The sequence below is a fragment of the Rattus rattus genome, chromosome 8 (assembly GCF_011064425.1).
Source record: "Rattus rattus isolate New Zealand chromosome 8, Rrattus_CSIRO_v1, whole genome shotgun sequence".
NCBI classification, from domain to species: Eukaryota; Metazoa; Chordata; class Mammalia; order Rodentia; family Muridae; genus Rattus; species Rattus rattus.
In genome coordinates this window covers 47,125,085-47,148,510 of record NC_046161.1, presented here as the reverse complement: position 1 = coordinate 47,148,510, position 23,426 = coordinate 47,125,085, and the positions used below count along the sequence as shown (strand labels likewise).

The 23,426-nt window shown below is 36.7% G+C and overlaps 1 protein-coding gene across 1 annotated transcript in view; it reads left to right on the top strand.

Moving 5' to 3' along the window:
- Positions 1 to 23,426, top strand: part of Ddx10 (DEAD-box helicase 10) — a 153,363-nt gene that overhangs the window by 82,297 nt on the left and 47,640 nt on the right. The window contains exon 14 of the mRNA XM_032911581.1: positions 21,220 to 21,339. Coding sequence (XP_032767472.1) covers positions 21,220 to 21,339 — 120 coding nt within the window. The remainder of the gene's footprint in view (positions 1 to 21,219; positions 21,340 to 23,426) is intronic.

Genomic DNA, 23,426 nt, shown 5'->3' with positions numbered 1-23,426 from the left:
GTTTACTTCATTTACAGTGGTATGGAAGCCAGACACTTAGGTGTCAAAGGATGTCTCAGGAGAGTTTGGGCCTAGGAGTTTCTGTTAGTTTGCAGTTGCTATAGCAATTGTTGCCTTTGCCTTAGCATCCAGAGTTGATGTCATGATGGATGTCTGTCTGTATGTCTGTCTTCTGCTGTTGGCAAGGCCTGTTCCAGTAGAGAATGGTCTGTGGATCCATCGATCTTCACTTACAGTGGAAGACTGCTCCCTATTCCTCTCCCCCACTGTCACTGGGTTCTGGGCCTATTATGCCAATTCTCATCCAACCTTTCTCCCCTAAACCCCATTTGGTACCCAGCTGTCATTTTACTGACAGCTGGGACCAGCCAGGCTCTATTCTGGCAGTGGGTTGGCAGTTTCAGGCTCCTGGCTCAATCTCTGCTTTTATAGCTTGAGCTCCTTGTCACAGTGCTCCAGATCTGAAGTCCTTCCTACCCGTAATAGCATTATCAAACTTTTGAATTATAATGCTGTCCTGTTTGGGGGGTTGTTGTTGTTGTTGTTATTATTATTATTATTGCTACCTTCATTTCTTTTGAGTGTATGTTTGTGTGTTGTATGCCATGGCACAGGTGTGGAAGTCAGAGTCCAGCTTTTGGGAGTTCATTTGCTCCTGCCATATGGGTTCTGGGCATCCAGCTCAGGCTGGCAGGCTTGGTGGAAAAGTGCCCTTAATATCTCTGTCTTCTCACTGATCCCATTTTGTTTTGGCTCATTCTTTATTTCTTGCAAAGGACTATAGTTAAATTCCCTCCCTCCTCCCTCCCTCCCCCTCCTCCCCTCCCTCCCTCCCTCCTCCCTCCCTCCCTCCCCTCCTCCTCCTTCTTTCTTTCATCAGCTGTCAAAGTGCCTTGTTCTTATTTCTCCATGTCAAGTGCAGTTTCACTGCTTAACTGACTTCTGCCAATGTTCTTCATTGGACCCTCCCTCCTCAGCAGGGATTTGAATGAATGGTCTTGATTTCCTGGAGAGTTGTATTAGGATATTATTCTGATGTGTGAGAAAAGTTAATCTAGTACCCTCTCTCCTCATGGATGCTTAAGGAATTTCCTTGGGAAACCTCCAGTGGAGAAATGCTACTCCAAATCTGTATCCTTCTATATTCACTTTCTCCAGTAGAATCAGTATCAAGAAAACAGAGACAATGTCTTTTTTATTCTCATATCACAGGACTAAGTACCAAAACTGATTCAGAGTTGATGTTCAATAAATACTAGTGGGGATATGGATATTGATCACTTAATGTGCATAGTTCAGCTTTATTTTTGCAGTGTAGTTATAGCTCTGTTGTTTATTTTTCATTTAAAGCCTTTTGTTTTATATTTCTGTTCTGTATCAAAGTGAGCACCTGAATATTTGCAATATTGTTCTTTACTTGGCTGTGTTCCTTTGACATTGTTCTTCTTTCTTGTAATTTATATGTGTGCTTTGTCTGCCTCGCTAGAGCTAATATGGTTAGTGACTACCTAATGATGTGTGTATTTGGAACAGCTAGTGTTAGACTTACAGTAAATTAAATTCTTGTTAATTAATGGACAGTCACAGGGATGCATGAGATGGTACCTTTGCCTAATTTTGCTAGACAACATATGTTTCAGCTATCTACTTGAATGTTGCTTTTGTAGTATTTATGGTTATTTATTCTGATTTTGTCTGTTGGTCGTTTTTATTATTTATTATTATACTCTTCAACATTTGATGTATTAATTAGTTTTTTCTTAGAAAAGCGATAAAGGAATTGCTACCTTTCTTTTCACATCCCTGTCTGTCAGGTGTGTAGAAATGGAAATGCACAGTGGTTGTTATTTGAAATTGATATGCCAGTCTGTGAGGTGTTTGCTGAAGTTCATGAAAAGTAATCTTTTGACTTGGTACACAGTTGTTCTCAAGTGCAGTTCCCATATTGTCAGACTGAGGAATATGATGATGGTGCATGCTGTCTGTAGAGGGAATGCCCCGTAGTTCCTACGAGTCTGCACCAGGCTGTCATAATAGGTGTTTTGAATGCCAGAGGATGATTGAATTTGTTTTAGACCACTAAATGTTTTAGACCACAGTTTTCTAACAACATTAGGCCTCAAAGAATTACCTTTATTCTGTTTCTTGTTTGTCCTGTCAAAGGCAATGACATTGTTGTTTTGTAAACTGCCATGAATCACCAAGTAGATTTGTAGTATGTTGGCTTGTCTTTTTCTCTGTTTTAAAGCTCGGTGTTAGATGAATGTTACAGAAATGTTTTTAAAATGTTTCATCTTATGAAATTGTTGTTTCAAGATTGCAAAGAAGTTTCTTAAAGGTTAGATGCTAGAAGACCTGTGGATCCTGAATGTATATTAAATTGTATTATATTATTATGTCATATCTTATTATATTTATCATTACAATAGAGTTTCCTCATCTCTTATATGTTGAATATTCCACCCTATTATGAAATTCTCATAAGAATAGAAATGGAAGTGTTTATAGCTTATGTGGTACAAAAGTGTAAAGTTGCCAGTTTGTGTTTGACATGACATTATTAGATCAGCTTCCTTGGCAACATCCTCTTATCTTCTTTTCAACTCTTTATGATGCGTTCATTTCCCTCAAGCAGGAGTCCAGTCCCCTTTTATAAGATGACTTTTGAGGTTTCTTTTGATATCTTTGTGTATGCATGACTCTTGATACCATGTTAAATCAAAAACACAAAACTAATGGACGGTAGAGTAAGAATTAGATCAGGTGTATTTTACTCTTCAGCCTGTGATGTTGAACACACATTCTGTCACCTCTCTTACCACAATTAGTAGAATCGACACACTGGGAATGTCACTATTTAGAGAAAGCGACTACTAATTAAAGGTAGCTCTAGGAATCTTTAATAAGAAAAGACATGAATAGAATTGCTAATGTGACACAGTTTCAGGACATTTATTTGTAGTCAGGAAAGCAGAATTTGCCTTCACCCCTCTGGTGTGTGTTTGATAGGCTGTGCTGCTCAAGCTGACTAATAGGAACCCACCAGAATTTAGAGTCACAGAAATATAGGTCTAGAGATTTTTAACAGTCAAGTAGTAATGTGTTTATATAAATCCACTAAATCTAACCATATCATACTGATAACTTTAAGTTTGGCTATAATTTTCCTCCACTTCATAGCCTTTTATTTCATAATAATAATTTTTTCTTTAAAGCAGCCTTTTATTAGTATACAAATAAATAACCAAATAAAGATGATTCATTTGGTTTCTTTTTGTTTTTTCAAATTCTATGATTTTGATTGATTTATTCACAATTTATTTCTGTTCAGGGCATGGCATTTCTTTTGAAACTGGTTCTGATGCATTTCTATTAAGTTGCTTTCCTTTAGTAATCTTCTCAAACTTTAGTCTTGATGGGATTTCATTTTCCTCCTCTCCTTGACTGAAACGAAAAGTTTCATGGCTCCATTTACATTAAGTAGAAAAATGCGTATGTATATATTTGGAAATTTGCTCTCTTTAGTAAAAATCTACTCCATCTGTTAACATAGTTTTTTTTTTTTTTTTTTTTTTTTGGTTCTTTTTTTGGAGCTGGGGACCGAACCCAGGGCCTTGCGCTTCCTAGGCAAGTGCTCCACCACTGAGCTAAATCCCAACCCTGTTAACATAGTTTTTGAATGGCGAAGTATAATTGGATGACAGATGCCCCTTGAATTCATCTTTTTAAGTTTGACCAAAACCAATTTTGTATGTGCAAGGCATATTCAATTGTTATTAGTCCTTTAGCTTAAATATAAATACAGCTTTGAAATATTTTCACTCAAAACAACCTGTTAGGATCATACCTTAACCTGTTATTATAATACAGCTTAGCAGACAGCAAAGTGCTGTTCCCAGAATAGCCATCAGTGTTGGAGTTATTTTGTGGACTCAATATTAAGAGAGCTGTTCCCTTTGAGCATCTTCTCCAATGTTTACTTCTCTTTCCTCTTTACTTTGTTTTTCTAATACATTTTTTTTTAATTGCTTGCCAGTGGTCTTTTCCCAATTTGTTAGATTTAATTCAGTATGGAAAGGCATCTGATACCTTTGTCGTTCAGGGTTTGTCTTGCACCTTCAAGAATCTTTAATCACTGCTGCTTTTACATCTCAAAGACACATACTATATAGGTCTTCTTGAGTTCACATGAAAATAGACAATATAGTTTTATGTTTGCGTGTGTGTGTGTGTGTGTGTGTGTGTGTGTGTGTGTGTGTGTGTGTGTGTGTGTGTAGACCAGAGTCTTCTTCTATCACTCCCTTCTTGATTTTTGAGACAGGGACTCTTACCAAACTTATTGCTCACCGATTCTAGTAAACTAATCTTATCAGCTTCCTCAGTGCTGTACTACAGACCCACAGTGGCTTAAGAATGTCTTTTATTTAGTCTTTGACAGTTTCATACACGTGTACAATGCGTCTTGATCTTATCTATCACCAACAATCCCTGGAGTCTCTGCAACACTTTCTTCCCACCTTCATATTCTTTACTTTTTCCCTCTTCAAATCTATTGGATCCAATTAGTGCTGCCTATTGGAATGTTGAGTGTCCCTGCTAGCTTGGTCCCGTGTAGCTTACTATAGCTGCAGTGAATTTACGGATGCAGATGCCCTGTCATATCTTCAAAAGACAGCATTTCACGGCATCCTTACCATCCTATAGCATTCTTTCCACCGTCCTTCTGTGATATTCCTTGAGCCTTGAGGTGTGGTATACAAGTTTCATGTAGGGCTAAGCACTCAAGACTCACATGTTTTCAACACCTTGAGCAGTCAAGACTCTGTTTTATCTGCTGCTTACTGTAGAGAGAAGTTTCTCTGGCCGAGATTAAGTGCAACACTTATTGATGGGTATAAACATAGATGTCTAGGAAGTAGTTTGATAGCCTGTCAATTTAGAAAGCCCACAGTAGTAAGTTTCTCTATAGTGCCTGTGACCTCTTATGACCAATGCTTTGCTCCCCACCCCCGACCCCCAAACAAGGATTCTGGGGATCTGAATTAAGATCCTTGGTACTTTACTGACTGAGCTATCTCCTAGCTCCCTCGTTAAAAAGTTACGAGCAAATTTCATAGTAAATCATACAAAGTAGTCTTTAGTAAGGTAAGGAAATCTGGGCAATAGAACAAGTGTTCAAGTGTGGAAATAAATATCTTTGTTCATTGTCTTCTGAGCTGGTTCCCTTTCCCAACTTGTGAGAGTTCTGTGAAATCTTATTCCTCTGACTTTTGGGTCCTATATTATAATCCTTTTTAGAACACGACGCTCCTGCTGGGTTTGTTTTGAAGATAGTTTGTGCTGTTACTGTTTGGGTTTGGTTTGGTTTTGTGCTTGGTTTTAAGTTTTAGGACTAAGCTTAAATAAGGGCCATAAATATCTGTCCATTATACCATAGTAAACTTTTTTTTTTTTTTAGATTTTTTCCATCTTTATTAAATTTGGTATTTCTTATTTACATTTCAAATGTTATTCCCTTTCCCAGTTTCCAGGCCAACAGCCCACTAACCACTTCCCCTCCCCAGTAAATTTTGTAGAGGATATTACATATTATATTAGTCCAAATGAATCCGAGAAATTAAAATTGAACCAGAAGCTGTTCAAAGAAATATATTAGTTTCATATTGTATAAAAAACTATCACAAACAGCACCACTAAATGATACACGTAGATGCCTCGGCATGTAAAGGCGTTTGCTGCTCATAGCAAGTAATGACTTATGTCCTTGCAACCCACAAGGTAGAAGGAGAAAACTGGCTCCCATAGGTTGTTCTCTGGTCTCTACATATGCATCATGGTAGGTGGTACATATCCACATGGGCTCCTGGTCTTAGTATCAGTCTCAGTCTTAGTCTCTGTATCTGTCTGTCTGTCTGTCTGTCTGTCTCTCACTCTCAGTGTCTCTCTGTCTCTAACACACATTAAATATAAATAAATGGAATAATTACAATAAATAAATGGAATAATTGAGAGTGGAATAATTAAAACAAACCCCCAATAAACAGCATATTTATGGTTTCATATTTTCCATGAACCAAATGTTTGAGCATGGTTTAACTGAGTCTTCTATTCATGATCTTTTGACAAAGTTACAATCAAGCACTAACCAGTTCGCCCTTTCATTTTGGGATTTGATTGGCATAGAGTGCAGATTTTGGGGAGGGGAAAGGGTGCTGTTTGGCATCTGTATAACTGCATGTTTTACTGGCTGTTGACTGTTGGCAGTGTGCTTTGGGCTGAATGCGATTGAGGATATAGCAAGGAAGTTTCTGTCTGAAATTACACTGAGAGTCTTCACAAGGAATTGAATTGCTTGTTAGTTTGGTCTCTTATTTCTTATATTTTTGGTTGTGTGCTTAGTATTTAAAAGTTGAGACATGGAGATTGTGGTCTATATTTCTCACTCTAGAATTGTACAAAGTAACTTTCTGTTATTTTAACTGCCAGATGTGTAATAAACTTTTTGTTGTTGCAAGGTAACTACCTTTAGCTGCTAAAGATGGGTTACTCTAGCATGGCTGTTGATTTTATTAAGTCTGTAGGGAATTTAATAGCTCCCAGATGCTAGTCAAGTAGAGTTGTATTGTTACATAATAGAACCACAGAAGTGATACACATCACTTTAGTTATTAAGTGATAATCTTATAATCATTGGCATATTGCATTGAAGAGAATAAAGTTTTGAGCCCTGCTCACATGGAATGTAAGGATATTATGCAAGTGTGTTAATATAAAGGCAGGATCATTGGGGTGTCACCTTTCGGCCCTTTTTGCCATAGACAAAATATAAATAAGCATTTAGTGATTAAAATGATGTGTTTCATTGCTTATGAATTGTTTTCATGTCAGGGTTAAGCTGTACAGTATGTAGTAACATAGTTCCTATTTTGGTTGTATGTCACATACGCTAATGAGAAGGCCTCCTAGCACTGAACTTTTCCTTTTATAAGATGTACACTGTGGATGCCAGTTCCACCCTCTACCCAGATTGTATTCATTAACATTTTCACGAAACTATTAATTATATTTGCTTTTGCTAAAATGTAGCAAGCAGTATAGAAATATCACATTTCTAGCTTAAATAGATGTTTCATGTAGAGCATAATTTTGGAAGAAGATCGTTTTCTGTGTTTATTTGTTCCTAATAGTTTTAAAAATTTTAATTTCACAATAACATTAGTTTTTATTTCTTTAGAATTGATTGTGAAATCAGTGAGTTTTCTTCCATGGAATATTTCTGTTTATTTGATTTCCACATGTTTAATGCTAGTCTCTAAATTAAATATAACTAGGCTCTATGTTAGTTGTACTACTGACTTGTTCTTATACGGAAAGATCTTCATGTTTGTTGGCAGTGTTCTCTTACCGTAGAGATGATTGCTTTATCCTGGTGTTCTTAGGTATAAACATATTACTGTCTTCCTATTTTTCTTTTAAGGAAGTAACTGTATATTTTATATTAATGGTGCATAACCAGCCTGCTCATTAATTTTCCTGTGGCTCAGCCTGCTCATTAATTTTTCTGTGGTTGTTGCCTGTAGACTTTGCCTAATATACTAGACACTATTTGTGGAATGGGCAAGAAAATCAATAACTAAGACTTCAAGACATATCTAGTTATTTTCCAGAGTTTGTTAAATCATTATATACTGGTACTATGCCATTGAAGTAAGTTTAATTTTTGCCATAGTATACTAGCAAACTCTACTGTAATTAATATTACTCACATTTAACAAATAAGCTATGTTATTCACTGTTGTTTTTCTGAATGTTCCTTTTTAAAATAGTTGCACGCCTCAGAAAGTTGCACTTGAAGGAGAATATTAGTGTTTCATAGTTTTTTTTTGGGGGGGGGAAATAATGGGTCGTCTCATTGCCTACATTGATTTATAAGTATAAATATAATAATCAGCACAGGGATATATTGGTAGTTTTAGATATTACTCTGTTTATACTCTTCAAAAATTTATTGAGTGCATTGTGGCATATTTCAAAAGATAAAATGGTAATATCTAAAATTTTAACAAAGTAGTCATAAAATATAACTATTTATTGTTTATGAACAGGTTTTAAAAGTAATTCATACAATTGGCTTACAATGCATAATACATGTTTTTGTAAACAGTCAACCACTAAAACTCTTGTGGGTTTTTTTTTTGTGATATTGAATATATTCATGATTGCATATTTCTCATCATTTAAGAAAAACGAAGCAAGTCAGAATTTTATTTTTTCATTAGTTATATTTAAATTTTAGCAAACTGTATCCTTTTAACATACCCATATATATACCGATTCTCTAAATCTCACTTGTGTTGTACAATTAGATTGTATTATTGTACATTTGTATAATCTTAAGGGCTACTTTCTACTCATCCATGTGTAATATCAAAATTATTTTTGAGTGTGTGTGTGTGTGTGTGTGTGTGTGTTGTATGTGTTGTGTTTTTTCCTGATTTGTTGCTGTAATTACATCACTTGAGCTAAAGAAACTTGGGGGAAGACGAAATTTATTTAGCTTAAACTTGTAGTTCATAGTCTAACATAGAGAGAAGCCAGAGTGGGAATCATGGAGGAATGAAGCACTCTGGGACACACTCTCTGGCTAACTCATAGACTCAGGTTGAGCTGTCTTTCTTGTATAACTTGGGACCATCTCTCCAGGGACAGCATTATTCATAGTGGGCTTTTATATCAGTTAAGTTAGTTCAGATGACTCTAGGTTATATCGTTAACCAGTAATGTTTTCTAGACGTGTGTGTGTGTGTGTGTGTGTGTGTGTGTGTGTGTGTGTGTGTGTGTGTGTGTGTGCGCGCGCGCGTGCGTGTACATATTCATGCATATGTGTGTGTGCATACGAATATACACTGTGTGTGTGCACATGCACATTATCTAGCAGGCCCTCCACTGTATTTTTGAGACAGGATCTCTGACTGAACCTTGAGTTCCATCATTTTCTGATAGACTGTCTGGCTAAGAAGCCCACAGGTATGCAACCCCCCCCCCCCCAGTCCTCTAAGTTTACATTTGCCTGGCTACTCAGATAGGCTAGACAAAGAATATGAAATGGTGGCCTTTTCTTTTTATCATAAATGAAACACAGCCTCATCTGCACCTTTGTTTTTTTAGACTTCTTGGAGATGGGTACTAGAGATTGAACCTAAGACTTTGTGCACTTTAAGTAATCACCACCACAGATAAGACTAGATCTCTAACCCTTTTTTGATTAAAAACTTTAATAACTAAGTGTTTTGTGTGTATAGTATGTAAATACATATGCACATATGTGTGAGTGGGTGTATGTGTAAAAGTTAGAGGACAACCTGAAGTGTTGTCATCGTCCACTTTGTTTGAAAGGTTTCTAGCGCTGTGTACGTCAGCCTAGCTAGCCTGCTGGCCTCTAGAGACTCTTCTGTCTCGCTATAGGTGCACTGGGACTAGCGTTGCATGTTACTGTGTTGGAATTTTAGGTGGGGTCTGTGGATCTGACATTGGCTCCTCATACTTCATGCCAAGTATTTTATCAACTAAGGCACCTCCCTAGCTCCTTTCTCTAATTTTTAATTTTACTTTTAATGGAAAGACTTCAGATGCAGATTAGTCTAGGGGTTAGGTACTTTTGTGTGTGTGTGTGTGTGTGTGTGTGTGTGTGTGTGTGTGTGTGTGTGTTAGTATAAACATGTCAGTTTGTCATTTTATAATTAATGAGATTTGTGAATTGTTGAACTTTGTTTATAGCCCAAATCAGTTGTTACCATTATATATCCTCAAGGTATAGAGAATTCAGTCTAATCTCTAGCAATTTTGGACATATCACCATACTGTCACACAATGATCTGTATCTTTTTAGTGCATTGGAAATTACCATACGACAGTGAACACAATAAAAGTGTAATATGTTTTTGATAAGTAGTAATATAACATCAAATTTTCTAATTCATAAAATCTTAAACTTAAATTCTTTAATATTGGGTTATAAAACTTCTCAAAATTTGAAATGACTCTTCCAACAAGATCAAAAGAAGAATAGTGTCTTGAGATATGTTAATTTAGTGATCATGGAGGGAAATATCTAATAAACAGTGACTCTGTTATAGAGAGGAAGGTGATCAAGCAGCGACTCTGTTATAGAGAGGAAGGTGACCAAGCAGTGCTCACTTAGTGTGCACAGCCTCGCTCATTTACTTCTAACACCTTTGGCCAACAATCGTACGAATTATAAACCACAAGGGACAAACAGGTGAATAATACCATATCTCAGAGCATAAGTAAAGGTTGTTCACTCACCTGTACTGATGAGGAGGAGGGCAAACAGGAAAGGCTAGTTGATATTAGAGTTATCCTAGCATGGCTCAGAAAACTCTTATTTTTTAAAAAAAACTTTTTTCATAAATAAGTTTTTAAAAAGCTTTTTGTCATAAAAACACTTTTTTCATAAAAACCCTTATATTGTGATTAGTAATTTTTGTTATTTATTTATTTGCTAAAATTCAAAATATAAAGGAAGGAGTTGCAAAGCAATTAAAAATACACCATGATCCTATCATATATTTGAACTACCTTATGATTAGTACTTCTGGTCTTCTTCTTTCTGTATATATACAAACATTCCCACACTCCTCCCCAATGCATTTAAATTACAGACTGCATATGATACTGTCATATTAACTTTCTGAAAACTTAAACAGATTAGGAAAAACTTCTATGCTGATAAATAAACCTCTTTAATTCCATAATTTAATACCTAATGATACTATTACACCAGTAGAAGTAGGTGTTTTACTAAGGCAGGTTTTATTATAATGCCTTTGAAATCCTCTTTTCTTTCCCCTTTACTCCCTTAAGATAAACGCAATGATTTCATGAAGTTTTAAATTGGTGATTTTATTCAACCTAGAGTTGGAAAAATTAAAATGTAGCTCTTGATACAGCTGAGCCCCAATACCAATGAGACTCAGTTCTGAATCTTCCATTATGGTAGGGACAAGGAAGAAAATTTTTTTGGAAGAGTTAACTACTATACTTACAGGTTTTAGTTCTTAACCACATTTTTTTGAGGTGCGTGTTTTGTGTGTGTGTTCCTGTTCTAGTAGTTTAGTCTAGTTGGTGGTCCAGTAGGACTGTGGTAATCAGTACCTCAGCAGCATTTTTTAAGGGGACCATTGGTTTTTGATTAGTTTTTATTCCAGGGTTTTGGTTTTGTTCGTGCTTTTGCTAGTGGCTTCTTTTTGCTCGTATTCCTCAATTCACATCTTTTCCCTTGTGTAATTGATGAAGCACACCAAGGCTTTGCCTTCTGCCTTATTCTCCATTGCAGATGCTCTATAGCCAAACTCAGTAGTCTTTACAAACTACATGATCATCTAAATGTTGTCCCAAACCCTTCTAGGTTCCTAAAACTTTACTATCTCTTGTATATTTAACACCACTAATTCAGTGAGAGCAGGAACATAGACGTTGAATCCTACTTTTACTAAAAGTCCTTACTTTTTGGAGTGTAATTCACTCGTCCTTCAGAATGTATCTAAAACTTAACTATCTTCTTTCTGCCTCAGTTAAAATCCTCTTATCTTGTATATAGGCCAACAATATAATTTATAATTAGTTTTCTATGTAGCATGCTAGCTCTGAAAACCAACCCCTTAAGACAATAAGTGGTGTCTTGTTCCCAACTTGTATTTTGTGTCATATTCTGGGCCAAACCCAGCTCTTTAGCATGTGTTTTAAGGTCTTCGGTAATCTAGGATCTTCTTGTGCGCCTGATATGGTTTACTACATTCTACTGTAACCAGTCTGAAGCTTGTATGTGTGAAGAAAAACTAGTTTCTTTTTAAGAATCTGAACCTCTAGCTAAACTCCCTCTTTCAAGTTTTTTAGATTTGAGCCTTACATATGATAGCTCAAAATAAAGACAGTTGCTTATGGACTGAAACCTCTCAAAACTAAGGCATGACAAAACTAATTTTTTAAAAGATAATTTTATATATTGTTACAGTAATGAAAAGGTATAGTAGAAAAGGTCTGTTGAATATGTTGTTTTTGTTTTAATTCATATTTTATTCCTCCTCATTACTAAAGGATTTGAAATTGCTTTAAATTTTTACTTTAACAATTTCTATTAGAAAGTGCCAGGACAGCTGAGCCTTTAGTCCCAGCACTTGGGAGGCAGACAGAGGTGGATCTCTGAGTTTGAGGCCAGCCTGGTCTACAGAGTGAGTTCCAGGACAGCTAGGGTTACACAGAGAAATCTTGTTTTGAAAAGCAAAAAAAGCCAAGATAAGCACAATGTAGACAGAACAGAAATGACTGGTAGGATGTGTAAAATGCAGGCCACACAGTTTTATGTCATTTTTAAATATGGATCAGTATTGACTCTTGAAGTCTTGAATGCTAGAATGAAAAGAGAAAACCTTGTTGGGGAGAGATGTCATAGATTTTGTATTAACAAACCAAATTATGAGTGTCATAGTGTAGTTTAAGGTATCTCAGTATATCAGTAGAGAGTTAATTTCATTTTAATAGAATTTTTATCAGTTTACCTTGTTTGACTAAAGTTGAATATCTTCAAAATTAGTTTCAGATAAGTTTCTCGTTAGGAATATTGTTATTTAATATTTTTATTTATTAACGATTCAGCCAAATATGTCAAATGACTAAATGTCTTAAGTAATTGAATTACTTGGAATAAGCTGTTAACAGTAAGGATCAGTGGATTCATTATGTTCTAGTATTTTATTTTTGGACTTTTAGTATTATGTCTCAAATATTACTTCTATAATAGAGAAGGTGTTTGGTAGCTGGATGGTAATTTTTGCATCCTATTAGTATCTGCTTATGACATTTTCAGTTTTCCACTCTCAGTTTAATTGGTTTTCTTGAACATGTAGATAGTTTGTGAGTCTCTTGGGTTGGGGCGTATTGCATAGTATGTGTAGGGTGGTACAGTGGCTTTACAACATATCATAACAATGAAAGGAATTTTTTCACAGTTTCTCTTCTCTTCCCCCTGTTCCTTCTTGTGATTTTGATTTCCAACTGTCTCCTTTTATCACTGTAATTGTCTCAGCTCTACAGAGCTGTCCTTCCCCTGTTTATTTTGTTCTGACATGTTGTCTCTTGGCTTTTATTGTGCTGGAAACTAGTCAAGTTTCCCATCCCTTACAACTTTTTCACCTCTGTCTTTAATTACTGGTGTCCTTTCTTGAGCGACAGAAGAAAATTAGACCTGTCTCTGTTTTTGGTACTAGTGTAGATCTTTAAAGGGCAGGAGTGGATTTTGAAAAATTCATTTAGTTTGGGATTTTAGTCAATGTCATTTGCCTGTTTTGTTTAGAAATGGCAAAAAATCACCCCCCCCCAATCCCATTTTGCAATAAGAATAGTTTCCCACTGATCTAATGCTCTCATGAGCTCTAACTGCTCTTCCAGAGGTCCTGAGTTCAATCCCCACCACATGGTGGCTCACAACCATCTGTAATGGGATCTGATGCCCTCTTCTGGTGTGTCTGAGGACAGCTACAGTGTACTCATGTACATAAAATAAATAAGTAAATCTTTTTAAAAAAAAGAAAAGAAAAGAAAAATAGGAATATATGTCTAGGACAGCATGTTTTCTCTGTTGGTGAATTCTCTGTTGAATTGGTTCAAATACACATAGAAATTATATGCTTGTCTCTGAGGAGGGTGATAGGCATCAGTGTTTGTGATACAGACTAAATCTTCCTTTAAGCAATATTTCTGGAATTTACTTTGTATCAGTAAATAGTGGACTCAAGAAAGAAACATAAACTTCAAAGTTTGATTGCACAACTTTGGTGTCTGGTGTGCTTTTGTCAGTTCTAGGATGATTTTAAAAGTTGCAGGAAGCAACAGAAACATAATATAGCCAATTTGGGCATAAGTTAGAATTAAGATCAATATTGTCTATGAAGCAAAAAATGTATCAGGTTCTTTTTCTCTAAGTTGCTTCTAGCTGCCTGCCTTCTAATATGAAAACGCTTATTAAAAGTGGCAGGCTTAAAAATTGGTTTCGTAAAACAAAATATCACTGGTTTCATAATTTTATCTACAAGCAACGCATTCTGATATTTTTTTTTATCACTTTAATGTTTATTTTTCCTTAGGAATATAGTTGGGGAACAGATACATGCATTTTAACAGAAAGACAGAATACTAAACAACCTAAAAATCAGGAGACAACCTGGTCCTCAGGTTGCCCTTTAGTGGGCCCTTGGTTCCTGCTTCACACCTACTTAATGTCACCACACTTGGCAGCTGCAAAGTGCTATGAGAAAGAACTAAGTCAGGATTGCATAGAGGACAATCAATTGGAGGCTTAGAAATAGAAATTACTTTTTTTTTTTTTTGGAGTGGATACAGTGAACTTTATTGATGGTATTCAAGAGTAGGGCTTCCTAGACTCCTCTTGTTTTATGGGGGTCTGGGATGAAAATTATGAGGGAGTTGCTCAATGATGGTGGCCGAGTTGGGACAGGGACTCCTCGGCAACTGAGGGCCTCTCTCTTGCCCTCAAGTATCCTTGCTAGGGTGGGTGGTCTAGGGTTTCTTACGCCTTGGAGGCCATGCAGGCCATGAGATCCACCACCCTATTGCTGTAGCCATATTCATTGTCATACCAGGAAATGAGCTTCACAAAATCGCCATTGGGAGTAATGCCAGCTGCAGCATCAAAGAGTGGGAGTTGCTGTTGGAAGTCGCAGGAGACAACCTAATCCTCAGTGTAGCCCAGGATACCCTTTAGTGGGGCCCTCGGATGCCTGCTACACACCTCCTTAATGTCATCATACTTGGCAGTTTTCTCTAGGTGCCATGTCAGAACCAGAACTGATATATTGGGTGTAGGAATGCGGAAGGCTATGCCAGTGAGCTTCCTGTTCAACTCTGGGATGACCTTGCCCCTAGCCTTAGCAACACTAGTGGATGCAGGGATGATATTATGGGCAGCCCCATGGCCATCATTCCACAGCTTTCCAGAGGGGCCATCCACAGTCTTCTGAGTGGCAGTGATGGTGTGGACTGTGGTCATGAGTCCTTCCACGATGCCAAAGTTGTCATGGATGACTTTGGTCAAGGCGGCTAATCAGTTGATGATACAGGATGCATTGCTGACAATCTTGAATGAGTTGTCATATTTCTCATGGTTCACACCCATTACAAACATGGGAGCATCGGCAGAAGGGTTGGAGATGATGACCCTTTTGGACCACCCTTCAAGTGGGCCCCAGCCTTCCCCATGGCAGTGAAGATGCCAGTAGACTCCATGACATAGTCAGCACCAGCATCACCCCATTTGGTGTTAGTGGGATCTCACTCCTGGAAGATGGTGATGGGCTTTCTGTCGGTGACAAGCGTCCCATTCTCAGCCTTGCCTGTGCCATTGAATTTGCCATAGAGTCATGCTGGAACATGTAGACCATGTAGTTGAGGTCAGTGAAGGGGTCATTGATGGCAACAGTCTCCACTTTGCCAACTGCAGAGCAGAAGACAGCCCTGGTAACCAGGCACCCAATACGGCCAAATCCGTTCACACTGACCTTCACTATCGTATCTATGGTACGAGACTGGCACTCCTTGAAAAGATGCGATTGTCTCTGGAACAGGGAGGAACAGAGAGATAGAAATGATTCTTGAATGGTGGCATATGGTGGATATCTATCTAATGTTCAGGAGAACAGTGACTATCCAAACTGGAACATAGCTTGATTATATCAAGCTAATAACAGAGATGTGAGTTATTTACTTGGCACTCATAGTACTTGGATCTAGTCACAAAGCTCTAAATACCACTATTTTTAGTATGATGGTCATGACAGGCTGGTCATGATTCAAGATGGCTACAGTCAGGCTAAATTGATCCTGGCACCAATTTAAGTGAATTCAAAGAAAATATTCTAGTAATGAGTGATTTTAATTACAGAGCTATGTAAATTTGCATTCTATGTTTCAGAATAAAAAGGTAAACAGGACTATTTAATAGTATAAGAGAAAGTATGATAAATTTAGTTGATCATGACACACATAAGTATTAAAAATAGGACATGAAATGAAAATAGAATTCATTCTGAAGAACAGGGATTAGGATTTTATCTCGACTAATTAGAAGCAGTGAAAGGTTTAAGGAATTATTAGGCTAAACCTCTATAAAAGAAGGTTTTTTTAAATCAGGAAATTTATATTAACTCTAACATGAAATTAATGAGGACACAGAAAATACGTTAAAGGGATTTGAGTGAAAGTTTGATGTCCAAATCTGTCTGAGAATTACAGGGAAAAAATTGAAAATAGAAACTACTCATAATATATCAGAAGTTGCTTTTATTAAAACATAGAAATACATACTTGAAAATTTATTAAGTTAGGTAATGCCGCTCCTGGTCAGGTGGTCCTGGGTTGTCTACAAAAGCAATCTGAGTGAGCAAGTCAGTAAGTAGTATTTCTCTGTAGTCTCTACTTCAGTTCTTGCTCTGGGATTCTGCCTTGAGTTCTGTCTTGGTTTCCCCCAACGTGGTTTTTGTTTGTGTGTTTGTTTGTTGTTGTTTTATCACATCAAAAGAAAGCAAACGAGGATGCCTACTAAAGTTAGTATTAAAAAGACTAACACTGGGACTGGAGATAGCAGTGGGTAAAGTGCTTGCTCTACAACCACAAAGTCTTGATTTTGGATTCCCAGAATCCACATAAACATGTATAGATAGGCAGGTCTACCTGTAAGTTTAGTGCAGGATGGAAGGGAGAATAGGCAGATCCTAGGGCTCTCTGACCATGCTTTTAGACCAAAGAGAACTCTCCAAGTTCAACGAGAGATTCTGTCTCATAAAAGTAAGGTGGAAAGTGATCAACCTCTGACTTCCATATGCGGACTTGCTGATCAACTCATCCTACATATGTATGTACATGTGCAGATATACAGAGATCCTCCTTCTCTCTCTCTCTCTTTCTCTCTCTCTCTCTCTCTCTCTCTCTCTCTCTCCACACACACACACACACACACACACACACACACACACACACACACACACACATAAAAATGCCAACAGTGGGCTTAATAGGCGTTTGTAACTTTAGTGAAGTAATACACATCTTAGTATTTTCCTCTCTTTCTTTTTTCTTTTTTGTAAAAGGAAGTTACTCATCTTGCTTATTTATCTCAGCACTTGCTGTGCTTGTGATACAATAGTTAGTGTTTAGTAATTGCTGAATATTATCTGTAATATATTACAGAGGCCTAGAGAGACTACCAGCATTGCACTACTGCCTATATTCTCTGATAGAACTATAATTTGTATCTTGAAAAGTAGTCTTACCCTTATAGTGTTTGTCTTGTCCAAAGCACTGGGGCCAACATCATGGACTGAAAACTTTTTTTTTTTTTTTTATAACTGTAAGCCCAGACATACCTTTTCTCTATGTAAGTTGATTATCTCACTTGTTTGATATATCCACAAAGGTAACTGACACAGATGTCTTGTATAGTCAGTTGTACATTTTGGAGTGAGTGAGGCTGTTAGAGGCAAGTCAGTAGCTATTCAAGGTAATATAAGCCACTTAGCCCTTTTGAAGCTGTTGCTTTTTTTTCAGTGACTTTCTTAACATGTTTTTTAAAGAAATAAAGGGAACCCTTTTTTTGAGGGTAGCAAGCTGGAGCAAGAATTATCCCTTTTAGATACTAAGAGACCATTCAGTGGAAAAAAACCACAAATACCTCCATTTTTTTCCCCCATAAGGTCACTGGATTCGTGAGCTAAACCAATGTTACTGGACTATACTGTTTCTCTTACTGACTTTTATTCCAGTTGGTTAGCTCTTGGCATTTGGAATGTATGCTTTGACATTTTCTTTCTGTTCACAGGCACTGGACTCTTGTATTTTATTAAGAATATTTTTAAATAGTCAGAGGAGTTGCAACAACTATATTATTGGATGCAAATATATCTTCTACCAAATTTTATAATTAACCATTGCAATGTTTTCCTTACCATGTTACCTTTTACTGAACACATTTCTGAGTACATTGCCAATGTCATTATATTTTCTTGTATTTTTCAGATTGCATGGTGTTTGTTGGAGTTCAGTATTTGTTGACATTACCTTTAGATGTATAAATTTTCACATCATACAAGGAAGTGACAAATTAGAATTAAGAACATTTGATACATTTACTCAGATATGTCTTTGTGTAGCTCAAACATTTATCCAAGAAGTAGAAAGTACCATCACCCCGAAAAGTTTGCTCACACCATTTCCTAATGATTTCAGCTTATTAATTTATGGCTATATGTTTATACTATAGTGAGTATCTCAGCTAATCTTATAATTCCTTCTATCATTATGCAATGTTTGATGGCAGAAAATCAGCCAATCCAGATCTTTAAGAGTTTATGTCACCAAGCTGGGTGTTGTTGGTGTACACCTTTGATTCCCAGTACTGGGGAAGCAGAGGTAGGTGGATCTCTCAAGTTCAAGGTTAGCCTGGTCTACAAAGTGAGTTCTAGAGCTGTTACACAGAGAAACCCTGTTTTTAAAAACAAAAAGAAACAAACAAAAATTTGTTTCACTATAAAACTCTAATGATCTACTAGAATTTTAATAATGAAGTTGCAAACTCTAGTGATAGAAGAGGTCTCTGACAGGGCTTTGTGAGGAAAGTTGCATGGAAATTCTGAATGGGTTGAAGGAAGGAGGGACTTAGTTTTTCCCCATGCTTTTAAGGTTTTTACGTTTTGCACCTTAGATAAGTGAATTGCTTTATCACTCCATTCCCTTCCAATTTAGGTTTTCTTTCCTTTTTTTTCTCTTTCTTTATTTTTTCCCATCTGATTGCTCTCTGAAGTAAGGTAAGGAAATGAGGACGATAATATTTACAGAGAGAGATACACATATGTCTTAGAGACAGTCACAGAGAGGAGGTCTAGAGGAGTAGGCACAGCAAGTAAGTCTTCATGCCACCAGCTGGAAACATCCACAGAGCCATGGGTAGGGCTGAAGATTAGTTGTTTGTCCCAAGGAAAAAATAATTTGAAAAAATTTTTTCATAGAAGTCTTGTGAGATAAATTATAGTATATTAATGTTAATATCTCTCTGATAAGAGATCTTCTCATAAACTTTACATGGATTAAATATGCTTGTAGCTTACTAAATGTAAACTGGCTTTTTGCCGGAAAAGTACTTTTAATTAAGTACTATAGATTGCATAAATCAGAATAAGAACTATAAAAAATATTGTTAGAATACATATATAACAAAAACATCACTGTCAACACAACTTACTTGTAATTAAATCATAACTATTGTATGCATTGTCTAATTTACATAACTATCTTAGTTAAGAGTTTCTCTTGCTGTGATAAACACCACATCCAAAAGCAATATGGGGAGGAAAGGGTTTATTTCGTCTTATACCCTATAGTCCAGGGAAGTCAGGGCAGGAACACAAGGCAGGAACCTAGAAGCTGGAATTGATGCAGAGGCCATGGAAGGAACACTGCTGACTCATGGCTTGCTCATCTTGTGTTCTTGGAGCACTCAGGACCACCAGCACAGTGGTGGTGTGACCCACAGTGAGCTTGACCCTCACGTATCAGTTAGGAATCAACAAAACGTACCACAGACTCTTCTGTAGGCCAGTTTTATAGAGATGTTTTTTTCAATTCAAAGACCCTCTTCTCAAATGATTGTAGCTTGTATAACATTGACATAAAACTATCCAAGATAATAACAAACATGAACAATTACCTAAAAATATTCTAATAACATATAAACTGTCTTAATAAGTTGGCTGTTTTTAATTTGGTATGTTTATTTTAATCTATTCAACATTGACAGTGTCTACTTAACATGAATTTTTTTGTTATCATAATGTATTAGTTGTGCATCTTCCCAAAACTTCTGATGATTCTTGTTTATTTCCTCTTTTTTGCCTTCGTTGAGCGATTCACTGTAACACAGCATTAAAAGCTAGGAAGCCCACAGTCTAGTATGCTGTGAAATTAGCTGTATCCACTTGACATGAGCTTATCATGCAGCGTGTTTTAGTTTATTTATTGTTTAGTCTATCCCACAGTGTGTTAGGTGGTACTAGGTGCTATTAGTATCCTCCATGTAGAGAGGATAGCTAATCTTCACACAGTTTGTAATTGCAGAATTTACCTCAAATATTCTTGATTACTATGCCAAAGAGCTCTTTAAATTATTTTTATTATTTTAAGCTGTGAACATGTGTATCTGTGTCTGGGTATGTACAAGTATGTGCTGGTACCCTTAGAGTCAGAGCTGAAGTTAGAGGCAGTTGTGAACTTTCTAACATGGGTGTGAGAACTGAACTCTGGTTCCCTAGAGGAGTAATACTTATCCTTAACTGCTGAGCAATCTCTTCAGGCCTATACTGAAACCTACTTCTCATTCTGTTTATTCCTGTAATGGACGCTATATTGTTTTATAGTTAAGTACCACCAATTGCTAGTGGGGAATTATACAACATTTCAAAACCACGAGTTATTCCCTGGTACTCGTTGTAGAGGCCATGCCATGATCTTTCCTGTTTCTTTCCTCACTCCCTCACTCAGTTGTTCATTTAGGATAAGTAAGCAGTAGCTTAAGGTTATGCTATCTATGATGGTGGTCTCAGAGCATTGGTTTTGTTCCAGTGAATGTACTCTGTTAAGTACTGTTATTCATCTTGTCTTGGGACTCTTTGGTCATAGGGTATTTTCCAACATGTATATAGCAAATTTCTATAGCTGACAGAACGATATTGAGTTGCAAACACCGTTTTAGTCATTTTGCTCTGTGTTTACATTTTCCTAGTCTAGGAATTTAAGTTTGCACTTGGTAATGAAATAATATGTTTGTTTTACCTGGGAAACAGATTTGCCTTATGACTGTTTATTGCTTTCTCTCATTGTCTCTGGTGCAGCAGCATTTTAAGTAGTACAATTTAGCAATAGAACAAAATGAAAGGTTTTGCCTAATGACCGTCACACTCACATTTAAAGCCCCTTTAGCCTTGTGGTAGCTGTTAGTTAAAATGCCACATAGCTCAGTTTCTTCTGGACAGTGTTTTAGGAACTTGTAATTACCAGTGAGAATAGAAAGTATAGTCATTTTTGGAAATTTGTTTTACATTGCAACCGTTTTTCTAATTATTCTTTTTCTTTGCACAGAAAAAGGAACCTTCTAAATCCAGTGTCAAGAAAAAATTAACCAAAGTTGCAGAAGCAAAAAAAGTAATGAAGAGAAATTTTAAAGTGAACAAGAAAATAACATTTACAGATGAAGGAGAGGTAAGATTCTGTAAATATATTATTTCTGAGCTACATCTCAGGGATTATGGAGCTTGGCTTTCATGCTGACTGGCCATTCCTTATTTAAAAAGAAATGTCCCCAGAGCACACTGCCTGCTTCCTGTCCCTGTTCCTGTAAGCCTTTCCTCAGCTCTGTGGCTGTGGACGAGGATCTCTTATGCAATCAACTCTAGTCCTTCTTGGTGATACCTGCAGTGAAATGCCATTAAGTTCCATTCTTTATAGGAAAGATTTTTCTCATCAATATTCATCAGCATATTTCCTGGGAACAAGCACAAGAATACTAACACAGCTACTTACGGGCATCTTTAACATGACTATAAGCTCCTGATACTAACACAGCTACTTACCAGGCATCTTTAACGTTACTGTAAGCTCCTGATTTGCACTTCCTCAGTTAGAGATGCTGTGTTTGCATGTGCATTGCTCAGCAGGCTCATGGGGCGGGATTCTCTCCCTTGAGGTAATTTTAGATTTAGGTGTTTCCCTTTGATTTTGCCTTTATCTGAACCTGATTGTAAATATATACTTCTATCTTATTTCTCAGAAGAATCATTATTTTAAGAATTACTGAGTTGTTTTCAAATGACCAAGAAAAGGCAGGAGATCAAATAAATTAGCCAAAGAATGGAAACTTTGGGTAGAACAAGGTCTTTAGAATTTTTATCTTGTGACCTCATTCTCACTAGCCTCCAAGTTCCCTAACTATCCTGATATATCACACAGTACCATTATAATCTCATTATTTTCATCCTCCTTGTTCATTTATTTTTTACAGAAATTTTTATATAAGCTTAGATTCTTATTTGATGATTATAACTTTCTTTGGCATTTCTCTACAAAGAAAGTATTTTGTTAACTATTGGATTCCTAGCATGGTGCATAGTACCTAACATGTATTAAACCCTCTCAATAATGTTTTGGATGAGTAATCTGTTACTCCAGTAAAATGAATTTTCCATATTGATTTAAAAAAGTCATACCATGCATTTCACCATCCTGGCTGTGTTGTTGATATTTGCTATATCTAGAGGGGTATGCTTCTTTTTCATTTTGAAGTTAAAGAACTTGGTGTTATTTGGGGGAATAGGAAGAAGCTGAAAAATAACAAAATAGAAGGTATTTCAAAGTTGCTACAAGTGGAGGATGAAGCCAAAATAAATGAAAAAAAAAAACAAAACAAAAAAAACAAAAACAAAAACGAATCATTATGAAACTACTATAGAGAGTGAGCACCCAAGAAGTGAGCTAGCGGAGAATGAGTTCTGTCTAGTGCCCTGTGAAATGAGTGCTCTTACCTAATGAGCTTAGTGTGCTACTGTTCAGATGCACGGATGGTAGTAATTAGCTCCAGGATAATTATCAGTCTCTTAACTGTATAATGTTGACATGTGTGCTTGTTGCTAAGAGGAGCTGTTTGCGGCTGGGCATAACACTGAAACTTCTGAACCTCTAAACGATGGGCTGCTTTTGTTTAACCAACAGAAGGGTATACTGTACTGACTTCCCTCTGTGAATCAAGTGGGGTGGGAAGTTGTAGTAATTGCTGTAGCATGCTCATCAGCACAGATCCCTCTTGTAGCTGTGGAGCTCAGTGATCACTGACATAATTTGTCAGTGCAGTTCTTTCTACCACCATTGTCTATGTCAAGAAATAAGATCGTGTGTGCCTCACCACGTAGAATGGCCAGCGTAGCGAGATGTCTGAGTACCCGTGAGATGTTTATTTGAAGATTTCTGTTGGCAAGAAGATTAGTTAGCATACTTTAAGTCAGAGATACAGATTTTAAATCTTTCCGAGACCAGTTATTAAGTTAAAGCCTGGGAACTATTTTTGTCTAAATGGTTCAGAGCTTGTACTTTTACAGTGTGAGACAACAAATTATCGAGCTGCCTCTTTTATCTGCAAGGGACACAGGTGTCTGAGAGAATAATAAATTTATTTAGAATGACACACTAAACTGGTGAAATAGCCAGCACACTCAGCCAGCTCTCGTGTTGGATTCATCTGCTTGTCACTTTGTTCCCATCCATAAATTATCCTGTGGAATGAGGAGCAGTCCATG